This window comes from Nerophis lumbriciformis, linkage group LG03 (assembly GCF_033978685.3).
Source record: "Nerophis lumbriciformis linkage group LG03, RoL_Nlum_v2.1, whole genome shotgun sequence".
Classification (NCBI taxonomy): Eukaryota; Metazoa; Chordata; class Actinopteri; order Syngnathiformes; family Syngnathidae; genus Nerophis; species Nerophis lumbriciformis.
Window position 1 is genome coordinate 56,032,756 of NC_084550.2, and position 23,248 is coordinate 56,056,003.

General features: G+C 41.4%; 1 protein-coding gene across 1 annotated transcript in view; it reads left to right on the forward strand.

Moving 5' to 3' along the window:
- LOC133587215 (cadherin-22) overlaps nucleotides 1-23,248 on the forward strand; it is a 615,599-nt gene that overhangs the window by 483,686 nt on the left and 108,665 nt on the right. The window contains exons 9-10 of the mRNA XM_072912852.1: nucleotides 4,305-4,486; nucleotides 4,566-4,822. Of these exons, the coding sequence (XP_072768953.1) occupies nucleotides 4,305-4,486; nucleotides 4,566-4,822 (439 nt within the window). The remainder of the gene's footprint in view (nucleotides 1-4,304; nucleotides 4,487-4,565; nucleotides 4,823-23,248) is intronic.

Consider the following 23,248-nt stretch of genomic DNA (forward strand, 5'->3'; position numbering starts at 1 on the left):
AGTCAAACAGTTTAAGAACAACGTTTCTCAAAGTGCAATTGCAAGAAATTTAGGGATTTCAACATCTACGGTCCGTAATATCATCAAAAGGTTCAGAGAATCTGGAGAAATCACTCCACGTAAGCGGCATGGCCGGAAACCAACATTGAATGACCATGGCCTTCGATCCCTCAGACGGCACTGTATCAAAACCGACATCAATCTCTAAAGGATATCACCACATGGGCTCAAGAACACTTCAGAAAACCACTGTTGCTAAATACAGTTGGTTGCTACATCTGTAAGTGCAAGTTAAAACGTGACTATGCAAAGTGAAAGCCATTTATCAACAACATCCAGAAACGCCGCCGGCTTCTCTGGGCCCGAGATCATCTAAGATGGACTCATGCAAAGTGGAAAAGTGTTCTGTGGTCTGACGAGTCCACATTTCAAATAGTTTTTGGAAATATTTGACATTGTGTCATCCGGACCAAAGGGGAAGCGAACCATCCAGACTGTTATCGACGCAAAGTTGAAAAGCCAGCATCTGTGATTGTATGGGGGTGCATTAGTGTCCAAGGCATGGATAACCTACACATCTGTAAATGCATCATTAATGCTGAAAGGTACATACAGGTTTTGGAACAACATATGCTGCCATCTAAGCGCCGTCTTTTTCATGGATGCCCCTGCTTATTTCAGCAAGACAATGTCAAGACACATTCAGCACGTTACAACAGCATGGCTTCGTAAAAAAAGAGTGCGGGTACTTTCCTGTACCGCCTGCAGTCCAGACCTGTCTCCCATCAAAAATGTGTGGCGCATTATGAAGCGTAAAATACGACAGCGGAGACCCCCGGACTGTTGAACGACTGAAGCTCTACATAAAACAAGAATGGGAAACAATTCCACTTTCAAAGCTTCAACAATTAGTTTCCTCAGTTCCCAATCGTTTATTGAGTGTTGTTGAAAGAAAAGGTGATGTAACACAGTGGTGAACATGCCCTTTCCCAACTACTTTGGCACGTGTTGCAGCCATGAAATTCTAAGTCAATTATTATTTGCAAAAAAATGAGTTTGAACATCAAATATCTTGTCTTTGTAGTGCATTCAATTGAATATGGGTTGAAAAGGATTTGCAAATCATTGTATTCCGTTTATATTTACATCTAACACAATTTCCCAACTCATATGGAAACAGTGTTTGTATGCATATATGTATATATATATATATATATATATATATATATATATATATATATATATATATAGTCGAGGCTTTTTAGTGCTTTATCCGTTATACAGTGCTCAATACTGGGGTAGAGCAGAATATATGTTAGGTCAGGAAAAAACACAAGAGGCTATATCATCCCTACAAACCTGTTTTGCGGAATTGCAATCAGAATCTTGTCAAATCAGATTCTCAATGGGGAGGGGTTGTCGGGAAGATCAGGGTAAGTGGAGCAAACTCAGTCACTTCCTTTCTCGCAATTTTTACGACAGCGTTTCTGCGACGTGCTGTGATATTTGAAGGTTGTATCAATGTTTTATATAAAAAGCAAAACTTACATAGTAGAAAAACAAAACAATAATATAAATAAATAGTATTATTGCCACCATTTTAATTACTTTCACTATACTGTCATTGCAAAAAATGACAAATGTAGGCACACCTGAATTCCAACGAGTACATTTTAATTGTTAATTTTTTTTAATGAGGCTCTTCACTTAAATCTTTATCTGCAGGCAAACAAAAAGTACATTTTGCAATTGGCAGTATTGTGAATTGAAGTATTCAATGTAAATGCACAGTCAGTTGCTACAGAGCTCCAAACTGCATGTGACCTTCCAATTAGCCCACGCACAGTACACAGAGAGCTTCATGGAATGGGTTTACATGGCCGAGCAGCTGCATCTAAGCCATGCATCACCAAGTCCAATGCAAAGCGTGGGATGCAGTGGTGTAAAGCACGTCGCCACTGGACTCTGGAGCAGTGGAGACGCCTTCTCTGGAGTGATGAATCACACTTTTCCATCTGGCAATCTGATGGACCAGTCTGGGTTTGGAGGTTGCCAGGAGAATGGTACATTTCAGTCTGCATTGTGCCGAGTGTGACATTTGGTGGAGGAGGAATTATGGTGTGGAGTTGTTTTTCAGGAGTTGGGCTTGGCCCCTTAGTTCCAGTGAAAGGAATTTTGAATGCTCCAGGAGATCAAAACATGTTGGACAATTCCATGCTCCCAACCTTGTGGGAACAGTCTTCCAACATGACTGATAAAAGATGATAAAAATAAGCTTGGAGTCACTGTTGATGCCTTCAAAGTCCTCGAAAACAACTTTAAAACCCGCCATCAACATTTTATATACACACATAATATAATAACAGACCCATTCATAGAAATATGTACAGTAATAATAATAATTTTAGGAAATTTCCTCAGAGCATTTATTTCCGTTTCCATAGCGACGCACCTCCATTTTCTGGCAACAAATGTGTGTTCCTACTTCCGCAAACAAACGCGAGTGTGTTCTAATCATGGCAGACATGTTAAGAGACGACAAAGATGACTATTTTTGGACAAATGAGGATTCACAACTTTATATTTTTGAAGATGGATATACTGAGGATGAACTGCTGCTTATAAAAGTGAGCATGAAGAGAGGGTGAGGTCAGCCTGACTTGACGCGGTAAATGTGGAACTTGGAGCCAAACTATGCTCACATAAATAGAGTGCTTACCCAAAATCAATTTGAAACGTCCCCGGCCACCTGGACCAAACGCACAACTGTCCATCGAGTGAGTCACTATAATATTGATCATGATCATGCATGTTAGTACAACTACAGTACATACAATGTCGAGCTAGCTGTGTACAAACAAAACATGAAATGTGGGCTAATACTTTACAGATACTATCATATGATTGTTTTATGTTTTTCAGTCAGTACAGATTGGTGTCCTATCGCATTGTGTTGTGCGTTCCAAGCTCAAAAGCCATTCAGTTGCTGACCTGTTGCCGTAGCCAGCTTACAGCTAATGCCGTGTTACTACGCTAGAAAGAGTTCCTCAGTGTTTGCTCTTACAATATGTTGCTACAGCTTGGTTATTACACAGGTTACGGAACGTAAATTAAGTATTTTTGGCGGTTTTTGGATGCATTTTCAAAGTGATTTAGAGGCAGAATGGATTGCTCCTATTTACTGCATTGCAAGCCACCGAGAACAAGACGATTATTCTAAATTAGAATGCAACAAAACCCAAAAAACTTTTGTATTATTGTCTCTCCTAGAGTATTAGTATAGTACCGCTATACTAATTAATCATATTCGGTACTATACCGCCTCTGAAAAGTACCGGTCCGCCACCCATGGATCCATGGGTGGATCTACACCTGACATCCACTGTAATGATACCAAGTACAGTAGTGTATTTAGTCGATACTACTATGATTATGTCGATATTTTTGGGCATCACAACATCTTATTTCGTTTAAAAAAAAATTATATTATGTTTATAAACTCAGGAAATACGTCCCTGGACACATGAGGACTTTGAATATGACCCTGTAACGACTTGGTATCAGATTGATACCCAAATATGTGGTATCATCCAAAACTAATGTAAAGTATCAAACAACAGAAGAATAAGTGATTATTACATTTTAACAGACGTGTAGATAGAACATGTTAAAAGAGAAAGTAAGCAAATATTAACAGAAAATGAACAAGTAGATTAATCATTAATTTTCTACCACTTGTCCTTAATAATTTGGACAAAATAATAGGATGGAAAACGACACAATATGTTACTGCATATGTCAGCAGACTAATTAGGAGCCTTTGTTTGTTTACTTACTAATAGAAGACATGTTCACTATTTTATTAAAGGACAAACTTGCAATAAGAAACATATGTTTAATGTACCCTAAGTTTTGTTGTTAAAATAAAGCCAATAATGCAATTTTTTATGTCCCCTTTATTTAGAAAAGTACTGAAATGTATCAAAATAACTTTGGTACTGGTACCAAAATATTGGTATCGGGATAACACTAATCTCTCCTATGGATTGTGAACGATAGGAAAATTGTCAAAAAATTGCAGTTCCCTTTAAGATTGCTACACCTTCAGGATAAAAAAAAAATCCTCTCTGTCCATAATGAACTCTGGCAGGTTTTATGCATTTTATGACATTATCAACAGTTAAACCCTGGAACATTACAGTAGGTAGTCCAACAATCTAATGCAGTCCATTGTGTTTTATGTAGTGAGCAGACTCTTTTTAATACAACTCAAGCCATCTATTTTATTCTATTTTTTCGTTTAGAGATGTACCAGTTCATGGTATCAGAAGGGGCGGCTGTGGGGACGCCGGTAGGACGGGTGATTGCCACTGACGCCGACATGGGAGACAACACGGACATGAGCTACCTGATCCAAGAAGGGGGCGAGCTCTTCAAAGTCACGACCGACGCAATAACACAGGAAGCCGTGGTGTCCATCAAGAAGGTACGCATGCGTACCGTTCAAGTCAACTGAGCGAGCAGGTGAGCGTCACTGAACCAAAACCAACTTGCTTTTGTTCCAGCCGCTGGACTTCGAGAGCAAGCGCACCCACAATGTCGTCGTGGAGGCGGTCAATAAACACGTGGACCCCCGCTTCGTGGACCTGGGCACATTCCGAGACCAGACCATTGTGCGGGTTAGCGTGTCGGACGTGGACGAGCCGCCGCTCTTTCAGCCGGCGGAAGGCACAGTCATGGAGGTGCAGGAGGACGCCAGAGTTGGAGCGCTGGTTGGCGTCGTCACGGCGAAAGATCCGGATGTAAAGAATAAACCTGTCAGGTAGGAGACGCGTCAACAACTAACTGTTCTCCCGATTATCGCGGGGATTACGTTTCAGATCCCCTTGTGTTAAAGGGGAACATTATCACAATTTCAGAATGGTTAAAACCATTAAAAATCAGTTCCCAGTGGCTTATTATATTTTTCGAATTTATTTTCAAAATTTTACCCATCACGCAATATCCCTAAAAAAAAAGCTTCTAAGTGCCTGATTTTAACCATCGTTATATACACCCGTCCATTTTCCTGTGACGTCACATAGTGAAGCCAACACAAACAAACATGGCGGTTAGAACAGCAAGCTATAGCGACATTAGCTCGGATTCAGACTCGGATTTCAGCTGCTTAAGCGATTCAACAGATTACGCATGTATTGAAACGGATGGTTGTAGTGTGGAGGCAGGTAGCGAAAACGAAATTGAAGAAGAAACTGAAGCTATTGAGCCATATCGGTTTGAACCGTATGGAAGCAAAACCGACGAAAACGACACGACAGCCAGCGACACGGGAGAAAGCGAGGACGAATTTGGCGATCACCTTCTAACCAACGATTGGTATGTGTTTGTTTGGCATTAAAGGAAATTAACAACTATGAACTAGGTTTACAGTATATGAAATACATTTGGCAACAACATGCACTTTGAGAGTGCAGACAGCCCAATTTTCATCAATTAATATATTCTGTAGACATACCCTCATCCACTCTCTTTTCCTGAAAGCTGATCTGTCCAGTTTTGGAGTTGATGTCAGCAGGCCAGGGAAGCTAGGGTCGATAGGGGGTTTAGCTCGCTCGTCTGCGGGAACAAACTGCCGCCATTGCTTGCCGTGCTAGCGAGGGCCTTTGTCCCTGAATTGCTCACACACTCCGGCAGATTCAATGGGGGTCTGGCGGCAGATTTCTTTGACTTTATCGTTGGGAATGCATCTGCTTTGAGTGTCGCAGGATATCCACACATTTTTGCCATCTCTGTCGTAGCATAGCTTTCGTCGGTAAAGTGTGCGGAACAAACGTCCAATTTCTTGCCACTTTCGCATCTTTGGGCCACTGGTGCAACTTGAATCCGTCCCTGTTCGTGTTGTTACACCCTCCGACAACACACCGACGAGGCATGATGTTTCCAAGGTACGGAAAACAGTCGAAAAAACGGAAAATAACAGAGCTGATTTGACTCAGTGTTTGAGAAAATGGCGGATTGCTTCCCGATGTGACGCCACGTTGTGACGTCATCGCTCCGAGAGCGAATATTAGAAAGGCGTTTAATTCGCCAAAATTCACCCATTTAGAGTTCGGAAATCGGTTAAAAAAGATATGGTCTTTTTTCTGCAACATCAAGGTATATATTGACGCTTACATAGGTCTGGTGATAATGTTCCCCTTTAAGTGAATCTTCGCAAATTATGAATTCTATTTATTTTATGGTTTTTATTAACATTATGAATGAATGACTTAGACAAACTTTAATGATCCACAAGGGAAATTGTTCTACACAGTAGCTTAGTTACAAAGGATGGAAAGGATAACGCAGGTATAAAGTAGACTAAAAATGTACCGTAGTAGCAATATAAAATATAGTATATATGCAATATTTACATATTATATGTACAGCATATGATATATACTGATATATTATATTATTATACAATTGTGACAGTCTCTCACTGTTGCGATTTCTGAAATAATTTATGATCAGTTATTATTCCCAAGAACTTAGTTTCATATACTCTATCAATTTCCACTTGATTTAATTTTAATTTTGCTTCACAATTTGTCCTTGCACCACTAAACACCATAAATTGAGTTTTATTAATATCAAACCATTTTTTTAGCTAAAGCAACTCAACCGCTACTTCCTTCAAGTCTTCTCCTGAACAATATACATTTGTATCATCTGCAAACATAATACATTTCAATTTATTACATACTGAACAAATATCATTTAAATAAAGAATGAATAACTTAGGTCCCAATACCGAGCCTTGTGGAACCCCACAAGTCTTATTAATTTCCACCTATTGAGATCTATTACTTAAATAACTACTCAAACACTGTTGTGAAACAACGCTCATGCCATAGTTTTCCAATTTTTGCAGAAGTAAGGAATGATGGATTGTGTCAAAAGCTTAAAGGGCTACTGAAATGCGATTTTCTTATTTAAACGGGGATAGCAGGTCCATTCTATGTGTCATACTTGATCATTTCGCGATATTGCCATATTTTTGCTGAAAGGATTTAGTAGAGAACATCGACGATAAAGTTCGCAACTTTTGTTCGCTGATAAAAAAGCCTTGCCTCTACCGGGAGTAGCAGTGACATCACAGGTTGTGGAGCTCCTCACATCTGCACATTGTTTACAATCATGGCCACCAGCAGCGAGAGCGATTCGGACCGAGAAAGTGACGATTTCCCCATTAATTTGAGCGAGGATGAAAGATTTGTGGATGAGGAAAGTGAGAGTGAAGGACTAGAGGGCAGTGGGAGCGATTCAGATAGGGAAGATGCTGTGAGAGGCGGGTGGGACCTGATATTCAGCTGGGAATGACTAAAACAGTAAATAAACACAAGACATATATATACTCTATTAGCCACAACACAACCAGGCTTATATTTAAAATGCCACAAATTAATCCCGCATAACAAACACCTCCCCCCCTCCCGTCCATATAACCCGCCAATACAACTCAAACACCTGCACAACACACTCAATCCCACAGCCCAAAGTATCGTTCACCTCCCCAAAGTTCATACAGCACATATATTTCCCCAAAGTCCCCAAAGTTACGTACGTGACATGCACATAGCGGCACGCACGTACGAGCAAGCGATGAAATGTTTGGAAGCGTACTCACGGTACCGTGTCTGCGTATCCAACTCAAAGTCCTCCTGGTAAGAGTCTCTGTTGTCCCAGTTCTCCACAGGCCAATGGTAAAGATTGACTGTCATATTTCGGGAATGTAAACAATGAAACACCGGCCGTGTTTGTGTTGCTGCAGTCGGCCGCAATACACCGCTTCCCACCTACAGCTTTCTTCTTTGCTGTCTCCATTGTTCATTGAACGAACTGCAAAAGATTCACCAACACAGATGTCCAGAATACTGTGGAATTTTGCGATGAAACAGACAACTTAATAGCTGGCCCACATGCTGTCTCAAAATGTCCTCTAAAATCCGCGCCGTCACGCGCTGACGTCATCATACCAAGACGTTTTCAGCAGGATATGTCGCGCGAAATTTAAAATTGCACTTTAGTAAGCTAACCCGGCCGTATTGACATGTGTTGCAATGTTAAGATTTCATCATTGATATATAAACTATCAGACTGCGTGGTCGGTAGTAGTGGGTTTCAGTAGGCCTTTAACCACTCCAATGGTGTGTTGCTTATTTTCTATTGCTGTAGCTATATTTTCTACAAAGTCCATCACTGCTAGGGATGTAGATTGATTACATCGATTCTATAGATTTAAAGTATTAATAAGTCATCTACACACAAGTGTTAGGCTTTAACACAAATTTATAAACATGTTCCATGCTCTTAAAACAAGTCATCTACTCTAAAACCTACGTAATTTGAAGATGATAAGTTAAAAGTGTACTCAAACCTCAATGCTACTTTAAAAACGGCCTTGCACTGAGACTACAGTAAGGACCCTATTCTTCCATTTGCGCTACAGTGTGTTTTTTTTACACTCTTGAAGTTACGCACGTTTCTCCTATTCATATTCTCCCATCCAGCCTGCGGACATGCCCACATCGCATAAGTTAGGCAAAATTAAGTCGCGAACGAAGGCGGGTTCATTGCTAATGAGGCGGACTTTGCTGTGACACCATTTTTTTTTCCTTGGCTGTGTGAAAATCCTGGAGCATGGAGTTACTACCCCTTGTCTATGAAAAAGATAACACTTTAAATCTGAAAATACCTTCTCAATCCAGGCAGTGCTTGTCGTGTGTATAGGGTGATGTAGTGTGTGTATGCACGCTACAACAGCTTCTTCTTCCTGGCTGGATGTGAATAATGATCTGCAGATAAAACTTGGTTTCACTTGTTATTACAACCAATCTAATTGTATTTGTGATATTAAAAGTTCTGTTAAGTACAAATATGTGTGAAGCCGTGACGTGTCGGAGGTGATTAGTAGTCAGCTATTTGTGTTTTTGTGTGTGTGCTTGGGAGTGTGACAGTTTGATATTAATTTTCAAAAAAATGAAGCGAATCAATTGATAGATGCCACATTACATACCATATTTTTCGGACAATAAGGCACACTTCAAATTTTTTTTTTCCCCAAAACTCGACAGTGCGCCTTATAACCTGGTGCGCCTAATGTAAGGAATAAGTTACCCACCTCGAAGCAATTTTATTTGGTGCATGGTGTCATGATAAGTGTGACCAGTAGATGGCAGTCAAACATAAGAGATAAGTGTAGACTGCACCGTTTGATGTGCTTCAACATACTAGTACTATTATGGTGTGTGTATATAAGGTAAGACATATTATCTGGCGTTTTGTTTCTCAATAGTATGCAAAAGCAACTTTTTGTACCTTCTGATACCTGCTGATCTGTATTTGGGATCTGCATAGATACTGAAAAATTGCGTGAGTCCGCCTTTGTAGTCCGTAGCGACACCGTAGTCGATAAGCTTTTTCTTTTTCTCTATCTTCTTGTTATGGGACATTCATCCTCCGCTGTTGCCATTTCTAATATAAAGTAGTGTAAAGTTCTTACTTATATCTGTCAGTAAACTCACCATGAAAGCGCTAAAACATACCGGTTTGGTGAGTTTACATTATTCACCCAAGGAACTTTAGTTCCGGTCGGACGGTTTTTCACGGGACACATTTCCGGTGTTGTTGTTTCCGGATGAGGAGATGCTGCTCGGTTATTGATTGAAGTAAAGTCTGAATGTCATTAAAACAGTTAATCAATCAATCAATCAATTCCTTTATTGTCATTATCATAATAACACTTAAGTCATACATGAACAACAAGATTTTGTTTGAGCTTTGTCCAGCGGCATAGAAACTGCATTGATGTGCAGGTTGACAATAGTTTACATTTGAGCATTTTAGCATTGTCAGGAAGATGGCGATAAGAGGGACGTGGGGGTGGGAACAGTCAGATGTCTGATGGGTGTTACGTTGGTGTTGCAGCAATGCAATGTCCAGAGCACAATTATTGAGGTGGTGAAGAGTGAGGTAATAAGATGGTCCGGGGCAGCAAAGGGGCAGGCTGTTCATTTAGCAGTCTCACAGCCTGGGGATACAGACTGTGAGACATTCTGGTGGTCCTGGCGCAAATCGATCTATACCTCCTTTCAGAGGGTAGCAGGTTGAAGAGGCCATGTGCTGGGTGGTATCTGTCCTTCAGGATGTTGTGTACTCGCTTTAGGCAGCGAGTTGTGTACATGGCACTCATCTCTGGGAGTATCGTCCTTGTAATTATATCGTCCTTGTTAGCTCCATCTTTTGACACTTCTTCCACACCCGTCCTTGCACGTTACACCGCTACAACAAAGATGACGGGGAGAAGATGCTGTCGAAGGTGAGCCACGTAAATAAGACCGCCCACAAAATGGCGCGTCCTGAAGCTGAAGATGATCTGTAGAACATAATCTATGCAACATTTTGGCCAAACAACCACCATTACATGTTTTGTAGACCACAAAGAAGTGTTTTCCATTTAGAAAAAAAATAAAATAATATCCTTCCCGGTAAGGTCTATTCGGGTGTACTGGAGAGGAGGCTACGCCGGATAGTCGAACCTCGGATTCAGGAGGAACAGTGTGGTTTTCGTCCTAGTCGTGGAACTGTGGACCAGCTATATACTCTCGGCAGGGTCCTTGAGGGTGCATGGGAGTTTGCCCAACCAGTCTACATGTGCTTTGTGGACTTGGAGAAGGCATTCGACCGTGTACCCCGGGAAGTCCTGTGGGGAGTGCTCAGAGAGTATGGGGTAACGGACTGTCTTATTGTGGCGGTTCGTTCCCTGTATAATCAGTGTCAGAGCTTGGTCCGCATTGCCGGCAGTAAGTCGTACCCGTTTCCAGTGAGGGTTGGACTCCGCCAGGGCTGCCCTTTGTCACCGATTCTGTTCATAACCTTTATGGACAGAATTTCTAGGCGCAGTCAGGGCGTTGAGGGTATCTGGTTTGGTGGCTGCAGGATTAGGTCTCTGCTTTTTGCAGATGATGTGGTCCTGATGGCTTCATCCGGCCAAGATCTTCAGCTCTCACTGGATCGGTTCGCAGCCGAGTGTGAAGCGACTGGGATGGGAATCAGCCACTCCAAGTCCGAGTCCATGGTTCTCGCCCGGAAAAGGGTGGAGTGCCATCTCCGGGTTGGGGAGGAGATCTTGCCCCAAGTGGAGGAGTTCAAGTACCTCGGAGTCTTGTTCACGAGTGAGGGAAGAGTGGATCGTGAGATCGACAGGCGGATCGGTGCGGCATCTTCAGTAATGCGGACGCTGTATCGATCCGTTGTGGTGAAGAAGGAGCTGAGCCGGAAGGCAAAGCTCTCGATTTACCGGTCGATCTACGTTCCCATTCTCACCTATGGTCATGAGCTTTGGGTCATGACCGAAAGGACAAGATCACGGGTACAAGCGGCCAAAATGAGTTTCCTCCGCCGGGTGGCGGTGCTCTCCCTTAGAGATAGGGTGAGAAGCTCTGTCATCCGGGGTGAGCTCAAAGTAAAGCCGCTGCTCCTCCACATCGAGAGGAGCCAGATGAGGTGGTTCGGGCATCTGGTCAGGATGCCACCCTCCCTAGGGAGGTGTTTCGGGCACGTCCGACCGGTAGGAGGCCACGGGGAAGACCCAGGACACGTTGGGAAGGCTATGTCTCCCCGGCTGGCCTGGGAACGCCTCGGGATCCCCCGGGAGGAGCTGGACGAAGTGGCTGGGGAGAGGGAAGTCTGGGTTTACCTGCTTAGGCTGCTACCCCCGCGACCCGACCTCGGATAAGCGGAAGAAGATGGATGGATGGACGGATGGATAATAATAATATGACTCCTTTAATGCGCCTTATTATCCCCCGATTGATTGAACGCCCTGAGATGACAACGACCTGGATGAACGAGAACCCGCATAGGTATGCTTCTCACCTTTTTTATCAAATTTGCTGGCAGTCACAACTTTCTTTGGCCCCATGGTTCCAATCATGCCCACTTTCGGCTTTGGAAAACGTACAAACAGAAATTTAGTTTGTTACATTGTCAAAATGAAAAGACTAGTTGGGCTGTGGATGGAGTTTTGTAGTGATGTAGAGTTTGAATATGACAACAATATAGCAAAAACTCATCATCGTATTGCTGTCTGTGGGCTTAACCGTTGGAAACACATTTTCATTGGAACCGCATTTATACCATGAAAAATGCGCTTTAGAACAGCCATAATTCACCGGCGGGGGAGCGCATACAGGTTGCCGATTTCATCTCAAAGATGGAATGTAAGCCGGAGCCGACCGCACAATAGATGAAGCTTCCTCGTCTGTCTCCTTTTTTTTTCCTCTCCCTGATCGGCACGCACGATAAGAGACAATATCGCAGAGTAATCTCCTGTACTGAGGTCTGCAGTTTACGCGTCCTCGCAAGAGCAATTGCCTTGGAAAGTAGATAAGGGCTAAGACAGTGTCGCTGTCGGAGTGTAACACTGACACTCGCGGGGCCCTTTGCAAATTACCCCCATTAAAAATGCATGAGCCGCACAGTTCCAGGTGTAATAAAGTACAACACACTGGCAGCGCTGTCGTTCACACGCCGCCCCGAGCTACCGGGCTGCATGTGATACATGTTTGTGTGCGCATGAAGAAATGAATGGGTGATTAAGTGGATGGGAGGAGGGGAAAGCTGGCCAGAAGCCACCTACTGAGCCAAGTTGGCGAGCCGGTGGCCTCTGGCGCTTCACTCTTTAGGACCTGCATATCAATGCAGCCTGAGCAATGAGGTCTGAGATGCATTGCAAACATTGCAATAATGTTTCTCACAAAGAGCTCTACTTGCAAATATACAGAGTCTGTTTTCACTCAGAGATGGTCCACATGAACTCAGGGGTGTCCTGAAATTTAAAGGCCTACTGAAATGCAATTTTCTTATTTGAACGGGGATAGCAGGTCCATTCTATGTGTCATACTTGATAATTTCGCGATATTGCCATATTTTTGCTGAAAGGATTTAGTAGAGAACATCGACGATAAAGTTCGCAACTTTTGGTCGCTGATAAAAAAGCCTTGCCTGTACCGGAAGTAGCAGACGAGTAGCGTGACGTCACAGGTTGTGGAGCTCCTCACATCTGCACATTGTTTACAATCATGGCCACCAGCAGCGAGGGCGATTCGGACCGAGAAAGCGACGATTTCCCCATTAATTTGAGCGAGGATGAAAGATTTGTGGATGAGGAAAGTGAGAGTGAAGGACTAGAGGGCAGTGGGAGCGATTCAGATAGGGAAGATGCAGTGAGAGGCGGGTGGGACCTGATATTCAGCTGGGAATGACTAAAACAGTAAATAAACACAAGACATATACTATTAGCCACAACACAACCAGGCTTATATTTAATATGCCACAAATTAATCCCGCATAACAAACACCTCCCCCCTCCCGTCCATATAACCCGCCAATACAACTCAAACACCTGCACAACACACTCAATCCCACAGCCCAAAGTGCCGTTCACCTCCCCAAAGTTCATACAGCACATATATTTCTCCAAAGTTACATACGTGACATGCACATAGCGGCACGCACGTACGGGCAAGCGATCAAATGTTTGGAAGCCGCAGCTGCATGCGTACTCACGGTACCGCGTCTGCGCATCCAACTCAAAGTCCTCCTGGTAAGAGTCTCTGTTGTCCCAGTTCTCCACAGGCCAATGGTAAAGCTTGACTGTCATATTCCGGGAATATAAACAATGAAACACCGGCTGTGTTTGTGTTGTTGCTGAAGTCGGCCGCAATACACCGCTTCCCACCTACAGCTTTCTTCTTTGCTGTCTCCATTTTTCATTGAACAAATTGCAAAAGATTCACCAACACAGATGTCCAGAATACTGTGGAATTTTGCGATGAAAACAGACGACTTAATAGCTGGCCACCATGCTGTCCTAAAATGTCCTCCACAATCCGTGACGTCACGCGCTGAGGTCATCATACCGAGACGTTTGCAGCAGGATATTTCGCGCGAAATTTAAAATTGCACTTTAGTAAGCTAACCCGGCCGTATTGGCATGTGTTGCAATGTTAAGATTTCATCATTGATATATAAAATATCAGACTGCGTGGTCGGTAGTAGTGGGTTTCAGTAGGCCTTTAAACATATGGGTTCTACTTGTATAGCGCTTTTTCTACCTTCAAGGTACTCAAAGCGCTTCCACACACACATTCACACACTGGTGGCGGGAGCTGCCATGCAAGGCCCTAACCACGACCCATCAGGAGCAAGGGTGAAGTGTCTCGCTCAAGGTCACAACGGACGTGACGAGGTTGGTAGAAAGTGGGGATTGAACCAGGGACCCTCAGGTTGGTGGCACGGCCACTCTCCCAACTGATCCCATGCCGTCCCCATAACATGGTGAATTCCACATTCAAGGCTCAAATGTTGTCTATAGCGGGGGTGAAACTGTGGGATAATATGAGCGTGGAGTATTTAAACTGTCTTCTAGCCTTGCGGTAAAAAAAATGTGTTGTTGGGAAACTATCAAAAACACGACTAGTTGTTTGGACTATCTCAACTGTGAGACACAGGTGCAAAAGAAGTCAATGTGGAATAAGGGACATAACACACCAGACAAGGCTTCAGAAGAGGGAATCTCATGGTGGCTCAATGCTATGAAAGTGTTTTCCAGTATATGTTAGTCTTGTTCTGAAATTGTCATGTATCCATTAAATCTGCTGTTGAAACTTGGACTATATAACCAGTTGATTGTAAATTAGGGGCGGGGCATGGATAAACATTCTTGCTTTTTTTCCCTTGTCCCTTTTCGGTGGGTGTTGTTGCATGTCTGTCAAATTACAAAGAGTGATGAAGTGTTGCTATATACCGTATTTTACGGACTATAAGTGGCAGTTTTTTTCATAGTTTGGGGGTGCAACTTATACTCAGGAGCGACTTATGTGTGAAATTATTAACACATTAGCGTAAAATATCAAATAATATTATTCAGCTCATTCACGTAAGAGACTAGACGTATAAGATTTCATGGGATTTAGCGATTAGGTGTGACAGATTGTTTGGTAAACGTATAGCATGTTCTATATGTTATAGTTATTTGAATGACTCTTACCATAATATGTTACGTTAACATACCAGGCACGCAGTGCCGGCCCAAGCTTCCATGGGGCCCTAAGCAAAATTTGATTTTGGGGCCCTCTATTTCTGCCAATAATATTGATTGATCATTCACACACCTACTATAAACTCATTGCGGCTCTGGCAGTGTTGTTTACATTATCCTATTGTCAGCCTGGCATGTCTTTATAGATGACATGTCATTTATAAAGATATGGGGGTGGCCCAGTTAAGAACATAAATAATACCAATGAATGAACGAATGATGTCCAGAGTGCCACATATGGTTCCTAATCTTAAAATGTAGAAAACATTCAGCTACAAGAGTGGCCTGGGGTTGAACAGTCCAAGTGATAAAGCTTTGTATTTACAGTGAAAGTGTCATCTTGTCTCATCAGTCTTGTACATATTAGTCTTTAATTACTAGTTTATATTTTTAGTTAATTGTTCATATTTAGTGTTTACTTTGTACAAAGAGAGCGCAGTCTACTGAAGTTAAATTCCATGTGTGTTAAACATAACTGGACAATAAAGCTGATTCTGATTCACTTTATTATTTTTGTTAACAAAAACCTGAAACAGCAATGTGCAAAAATGTTGACCTAAAATTGTGTTTTTGTACAATAATATATCTTTGATCATTTAGAAATCATCAGTCAGACTCGTACATGCAAAAAATAAAAAATAATAATTTTTTGTTAATTGCTTTTGGGGGCCCCCTGGTGGCCGCGGGGCCCTAAGCAAGTGCTTAGTACGCTTATGCCTTGGGCCGGCTCTGCAGGCACGTTCTCAGTTGGTTATTTATGTGTCATATAACGTACACTTATTCAGCCTGTTGTTCACTATTCTTTATTTATTTTAAATTGCCTTTCAAATGTCTATTCTTGGTGTTGGCTTTTATCAAATACATTTCCCCAAAAAATGTGACTTATACTCCAGTGCGACTTATATATGGGGGGGTGTATATTGTAGCGTCCCGGAAGAGTTAGTGCCGCAAGGGGTTCTGGGTATTTGTTCTGTGTTACGGTGCGGATGTTCTCCAGAAATGTGTTTGTCATTCTTGTTTGGTGTGGGTTCACAGTGTGGCGCATATTTGTAACAGTGTTAAAGTTGTTTATACGGCCACACTCAGTGTGACCTGTATGGCTTTTGACCAAGTATGCTTTGCATTCACTTGTGTGTGAGAAAAGCCGTTATATTATGTGACTGGGTCGGCACCCAAAGGCAGTGCCTTTAAGGTTTATTGGCGCTCTGTACTTCTCCCTACGTCCGTGTACACAGCGGCGTTTTAAAAAGTCATACATTTTAGTTTTTGAAATCGATACCGATAATTTCCGATATTACATTTTAAAGCATTTATGGTTATTTATGCCTCATATAACGTACACTTATTCAGCCTGTTGTTCACTATTCTTTATTTATTTTAAATTGCCTTTCAAATGTCTATTCTTGGTGTTGGCTTTTATCACATAAATTTCCCCCAAAAATGCAACTTATACTCCAGTGCGAATTATATATGTTTTTTTCCTTCTTTATTATTTTTTTCGGCGGGTGCGACTTATACTCCGGTGCGACTTATACTGCGAAAAATACGGTATGTCTGCCGGAATAAATACATTCATTCAAATTAATTAATTCATATTTCCCGCAACTTTGTTGTTGTTTTTTTGCCATAAGGCTGCAGCTAAAATTGCTGCATGCGTTCCAGCAGGTAAATCAAGCAGCTGGCACCTGCCAAAAGATGATCCGGGATACAAAACAAGTATAGAATTGAGGAGGGGGGGGGGGGCGAGATCGCTGTCAAAATTTTAAGAACACAAATCCTTGTTTATAAAGTGAGAGAGAAGAAGACGCTCGTCGGTCAAGTTCACATTTTCCCCGTTATAGGCGGATTGGGTTTGGAAGAAAGGAGCTTTCATGCAGGCGAACAAGGGACTTATATAACGGAGTGATGGATGCTTCCCCTGCAATCCTCACGAAAATATCCTCATGGAGCGGGTAAAAAATATGAAAACCATAGAAAACATCAGCTAAAATTACCATACCCGACTTATGATGCCCAAAGCAGCGCCAAGACCACCTTTTGCTCCAGCCCCTGCCATGATCCTGGCAAGGATAAGCAGTAACAATATTATTATTTATATATTTTGAAGTTATTTATTAATTTGCCAAAACCAATAAGCAAAAGGAGAGGTTTGTCGATTTGTTTTTTCTTTTCTCTTTCTAAACCTTTCATAATATATATGGATGGACGATATCAAAATCTACAAAACCCAAAACCGGTGAAGTTGGCACATTCCGTAAATGGTAAATAAAAACAGAATGCAATGATTTGCAAATCCTTTTCAACCTATATTCAATTGAATAGACTGCAAAGACAAGATACTTAACGTTTGAACTGAGAAACGTTGTTATTTTTTGCAAATATTATCTCTTTTGGAATTTGATGCCTGCAACATGTTTCAAAAAAGCTGGCACGAGTGGCAAAAAAGACTGAGAAAGTTGAGGAATGCTCATCAAACACTTATTTGGAACATCCCACAGGTGAACAGGCTAATTGGGAACGGGTGGGTGCCATGATTGGGTATGAAAGCTGCTTCCATGAAATGCTCAGTCATTCACAAACAAGGATAGGGCGAGGGTCACCACTTTGTCAACAAATGTGTGAGCAAATTGTCGAACAGTTTAAGAATAACATTTCTCAATGAGCGATTGCAAGGAATTTAGGGATTTCACCATCTACGGTCCGTAATATCATCAAAAGGTTCAGAGAATCTGGAGAAATCACTGCACGTAAGCGGCATGCCCATGACCTTCGATCCCTCAGGTGATACTGCATCAACAAGTGGCATCAGTGTGTAAAGGATATCACCACATGGGCTCAGGAACACTTCAGAAACCCATTGTCAGTAACTACAGTTGGTCGCTACATCTGTAAGTGCAAGTTAAAACTCTCCTATGCAAGGCGAAAACCGTTTATCAACAACACCCAGAAACACCGTCGGCTTTACTGGGCCTGAGCTCATCTAAAATGGACTGATACAAAGTGGAAAAGTGTTCTGTGGTCTGACGAGTCCACATTTCAAATTGTTTTTGGAAACTGTGGACGTCGTGTCCTCCGGACCAAAGAGGAAAAGAACAGGCACAAAGTTGAAAAGCCAGCATCTGTGATGGTATGGGGGTGTATTAGTGCCCAAGGCATGGGTAACTTACACATCTGTGAAGGCACCATTAATGCTGAAAGGTACATACAGGTTTTGGAGAAACATGTTGCCATCCAAGCAACGTCTTTTTCATGGACGCCCCTGCTTATTTCAGCAAGACAATGCCAAGCCACGTGTTACAACAGCGTGGCTTCATAGTAAAAGAGTGCAGGTACTAGACTGGCCTGCCTGTAGTCCAGACCTGTCTCCCATTGAAAATGTGTGGCGCATTATGAAGCCTAAAATACCACAACGGAGACCCCCGGACTGTTGAACAACTTAAGCTGTACATCAAGCAAGAATGGGAAAGAATTCCACCCAAAAAGCTTCAAAAATTGGTCTCCTCAGTTCCCAAACGTTTACTGAGTGTTGTTAAACGGAAAGGCCATGTAACACAATGTTAAAAATGTCCCTGTGCCAACTTTTTTGCAATGTCTTGCTGCCATTAAATTCTAAGTTAATGATTATTTGCACAAAAAAATTAAGTTTCTCACTTCAAACATTAAATATCTTGTCTTTGCAGTCTATTCAATTGAATATAAGTTGAAAAGGATTTGCAAATCATTGTATTCCGATCAGCTAAACAGACCCAAAAACTCCACGGTGACGTTTTGGTGAGTTTACTGAATAATGTTTATAAACTGAAAGAATACAAAAAGAATGTCATTGTAAGTTAGTAATACGGACACAGGCACTCGTATACGTTTTAGCATATTAGCTAATGCTAGCGACGCTAGCATAATTAAATTACGATAGCACGTACAAATATGCATGAAAGCACTCCTACAGACATCACACATGGGACGGTTTAATAGGTATAAACAGTTTTAGTTATATTGTAAAACTTACAAATATTGCTTGGAGTGATGAATGAAGAATCCATACGAGTAGAAATGCTATGGATGAAAAAAACGGTTGAAAAAAAAAACCACGACGAGAAGGACACTGCAGCACATTTTAAAAACATATTTTATGGCTGTTAGTGAAGTCAAATCCATACATCAGTTGCGCCGTTTTATAAGCCGCAGGGTTCAAAGTGTAGGGAAAAGGTAGCGGACTATAGTCCGGAATTTCCAGTATTTTATTTTAGATGTAAAACGGGTAACTTATTTTGTGTTTGTGCGTAACTTTCTGTCCCACACAAGCATATTTCAGTCGAATTGATCCACCGTGTATATTCAACGCTGAGATGGCGTGACGCCGCCGTGGGCGAGGGGTTTGGTGGCGGTGGAAATGACACATTGACTTTGATGAAAACGGAAAGAGTGGGCCGCCGTGGTGACGCAGATCCACATGCAGATGTATAATGATCATTTAGGTTCCTCTCCTTTTAGCGCTTTTTTCTGATTTTTTTTTTTACATTATTTTCTCTATTGTCTCCTAACTTAGCGTCTTAGCTGAATAGGTGCACCAGTCTTAATAAAGGCCAAGCTCACTGCTCCCCTCACCTCCCAGGGGGTGATTAAGGGTGATGGGTCAAATGCAGAGAATAATTTTGCCACACCTAGTGTGTGTGTGACAATCATTAATTAACATGTACAATACATCAAACAAACCACATCATGTCACATATCAAAATAAAGGTCTACGGGAGGACTTTTCAAGCGTTTTGTCCCCCCCGCACACTATTGCCATGTGGTCATGTGAAGACAAAACCCCCAACAAAACATAGTCCACGGATCATAGTGTGTGTGAAAATGTGTTGTACCTTTTCAGCATAGTTTTTGTTGACTCGCCACTTTTTTTTTCTCGGAGCACCTTGAACAAAGAAAGATGCATTTGTTGGTTTTTCAGAGTGCACTATAAAAATGGAATGTATTTTCTTCCTCGGCTGAATAGACAAAAAAAATGTCTTGCTAGATAGAGATGTCGGCAAGATGCTCGTCATGGGACACTTACAGAACCTGGAAGTCGCCAATCTCCGGGCAATATACACTATATTGCCAAAAGTATTCGGCCACCCTAATAATGATCAGAACATATATATGGAGACTGTTTCTACAAACATTTGTGAAAGAATGGGCCGCTCTCAGTGATTTCCAGCGTGGAACTGTCATAGGATGCCACCTGTGCAACAAATCCAGTCGTGAAATTTCCTCGCTTCTATATATTCCAAAGTCAACTGTCTGCTTTATTATAAGAAAAAGGGAGAGTTTGGGAACAACAGCAACTCAGCCACCAAGTGGTAGGCCGCGTAAACTGACAGAGAGGGGTCAGCGGATGCTAAAGCGCATAGTGCAAAGACTTTCTGCACAGTCAGTTGCTACAGAGCTCCAAACTTCATGTGATCTTCCAATTAGCCCACGTACAGTACGCAGAGAGCTTCATGGAAAGGGCTTCCATGGCCGAGCAGCTGCATCTAAGCTATACATCACCAAGTCCAATGCAAAGCGTGGGATGCAGTGGTGTAAAGCACGTCGCCACTGGACTCTAGATCAGTGGAGACGCCTTCTCTGGAGTGATGAATCACGCTTTTCCATCTGGCAATCTGATGGACCAGTCTGGGTTTGGAGGTTGCCAGGAGAACGCTACATTTCGGACTGCATTGTGCCGAGTGTGACATTTGGAGGATGATCTGTAAAACATCATCTATGCAACATTTTGACCAAAGAACCACCATTACATGTTATGTAGACCACAAGGAAGTGTTTTCCACTTAGAAAAAAAAAAAAAAAAAAGATGACTCCTTTAATGCGCCTTATAATCCGGTGCGCCTTATATATGAAAAAAAGATTAAAAAATACACCATTCATCGGCAGTGCGCCTTATAGTCCGGTGCGCCCTATGGCCCGTAAAATACGGTATATTTAATAAAAGCACATTAATGTGCAGTTTTAATTTGAGGTACTGTAAATTCATGTGTACCAACGCATAAAACAAGTTTAAAGGGGAGCATTATCACAATTTCAGAAGGGTTAAAACCATTAAAAATCAGTTCCCAGTGGCTTATTTTATTTTTCGAAGTTTTTTTCAAAATTTTACCCATCACGCAATATCCCTAAAAAAAGCTTCAAAGTGCCTGATTTTAACCACCCGTCCATTTTCCTGTGATGTCACATAGTGAAGCCAACACAAACAAACATGGCGGTTAGAACAGCAAGGTATAGCGACATTAGCTCGGATTCAGACTCGGATTTCAGCGGCTTAAGCGATTCAACAGATTATGCATGTATTGAAACGGATGATTGTAGTGAAAACGAAATTGAAGAAGAAACTAAAGCTATTGAGCCATATCGGTTTGAACCGTATGCAAGCGAAACCGACAAAAACGACACGACAGCCAGCGACACGGGAGAAAGCGAGGACGAATTCGGCGATCGCCTTCTAACCAACGATTGGTATGTGTTTGTTTGGCATTAAAGGAAACTAACAACTCTGAACTAGGTTTACAGCATATGAAATACATTTGGCAACAACATGCACTTTGAGAGTGCAGACAGCCCAGTTTTCATCAATTAATATATTCTGTAGACATACCTTCATCCGCTCTCTTTTCCTGAAAGGTGATCTGTCCAGTCCAGTTGGAAATGCATCTGCTTTGAGTGTCGCAGGATATCCACACATTCTTGCCATCTCTGTCGTAGCATAGCTTTCGTCGGTAAAGTGTGCGGAACAAACGTCCAATTTCTTGCCACTTTCGCATCTTTGGGCCACTGGTGCAACTTGAATCCGTCCCTGTTCGTGTTGTTACACCCTCCGACAACACACCGACGAGGCATGATGTCTCCAAGGTACGGAAAACAGTCGAAAAAACGGAAAATAACAGAGCTGATTTGACTCGGTGTTTGTAATGTGTTTGAGAAAATGGCGGATTGCTTCCCGCTCCGAGAGCGATTAATATAAAGGCGTTTAATTTGCCAAAATTCACCCATTTAGAGTTCGGAAATCGGTTAAAAAAATATATGGTCTTTTTTTTGCAACATCAAGGTATATATTGACGCTTACATAGGTCTGATGATAATGTTCCCTTTAATGATTATAAACTCAAAAATTATTCAAAGACAAATTGTCTGTTTGTAGAGTTTTTTTTAAACTCATTATATCTGAGGAGTTCAATCTTTGCAGACACATAAACAAAAAGTCCTATTGAAAAATATTTACGTATACAAATGCCTTTTGCTGAATAAATTAGTGAGTGTGTTGATTCTCCCAGTCGGGATGATTGCAGTTGTAGGCATACTTGCCAACCCTCCCGAATTTTCTGGGAGACTCCCGAAATTCAGCGCCTCTCCTGAAAACCTCCCGGGACAAATATTCTCCCGAAAATCTCCCGATTTTCAGCCGGAGCTGGAGGCCACGCCCCCTCCAGCTCAATGAGGACCTGAGTGAGGACAGACTTTTTTTTTATGACGGGAGGACAACAGGGTAACAAGAACTAAATCATTCAGACTAGAGATAAATTGTATTATTATGTTTATCTTACCTAAAAATAAATATATTTATTAATTAAAAAAAAAAAAACGAAATACATTTTTACTATATTTTGCTAAAAACATAAAAATTAATTGTATTTTTATTTGTATTTTTTCTGACTCCTTATTACATCTAGCCATAGAATTATACATTAAAATAAACATATTAGAAATAATAAATTTCAAATGATCATAATAATTCATTTAAAATAACCATATTTAATTATTAAAATAATTGCTTGTTTATCAACATCTTTAGCATTTTATTCATTACATTTTGAAGCTCTCAGAACCAAGTTATGTTATATTCCTTAAGATTTATTTATGCAAGTTTGAAGTATCAATTATCCAAACACAGTTTTGTTTGCATATTTTCATATGTTTGCATATATATATATATATATATATATATATATATATATATATATATATATATATATATATATATATATATATATATATATATATATATATATATATATAATTTGGTAGAAGGTGGGGATCGAACCAGGAACCCTCAGGTTGCTGGCATGA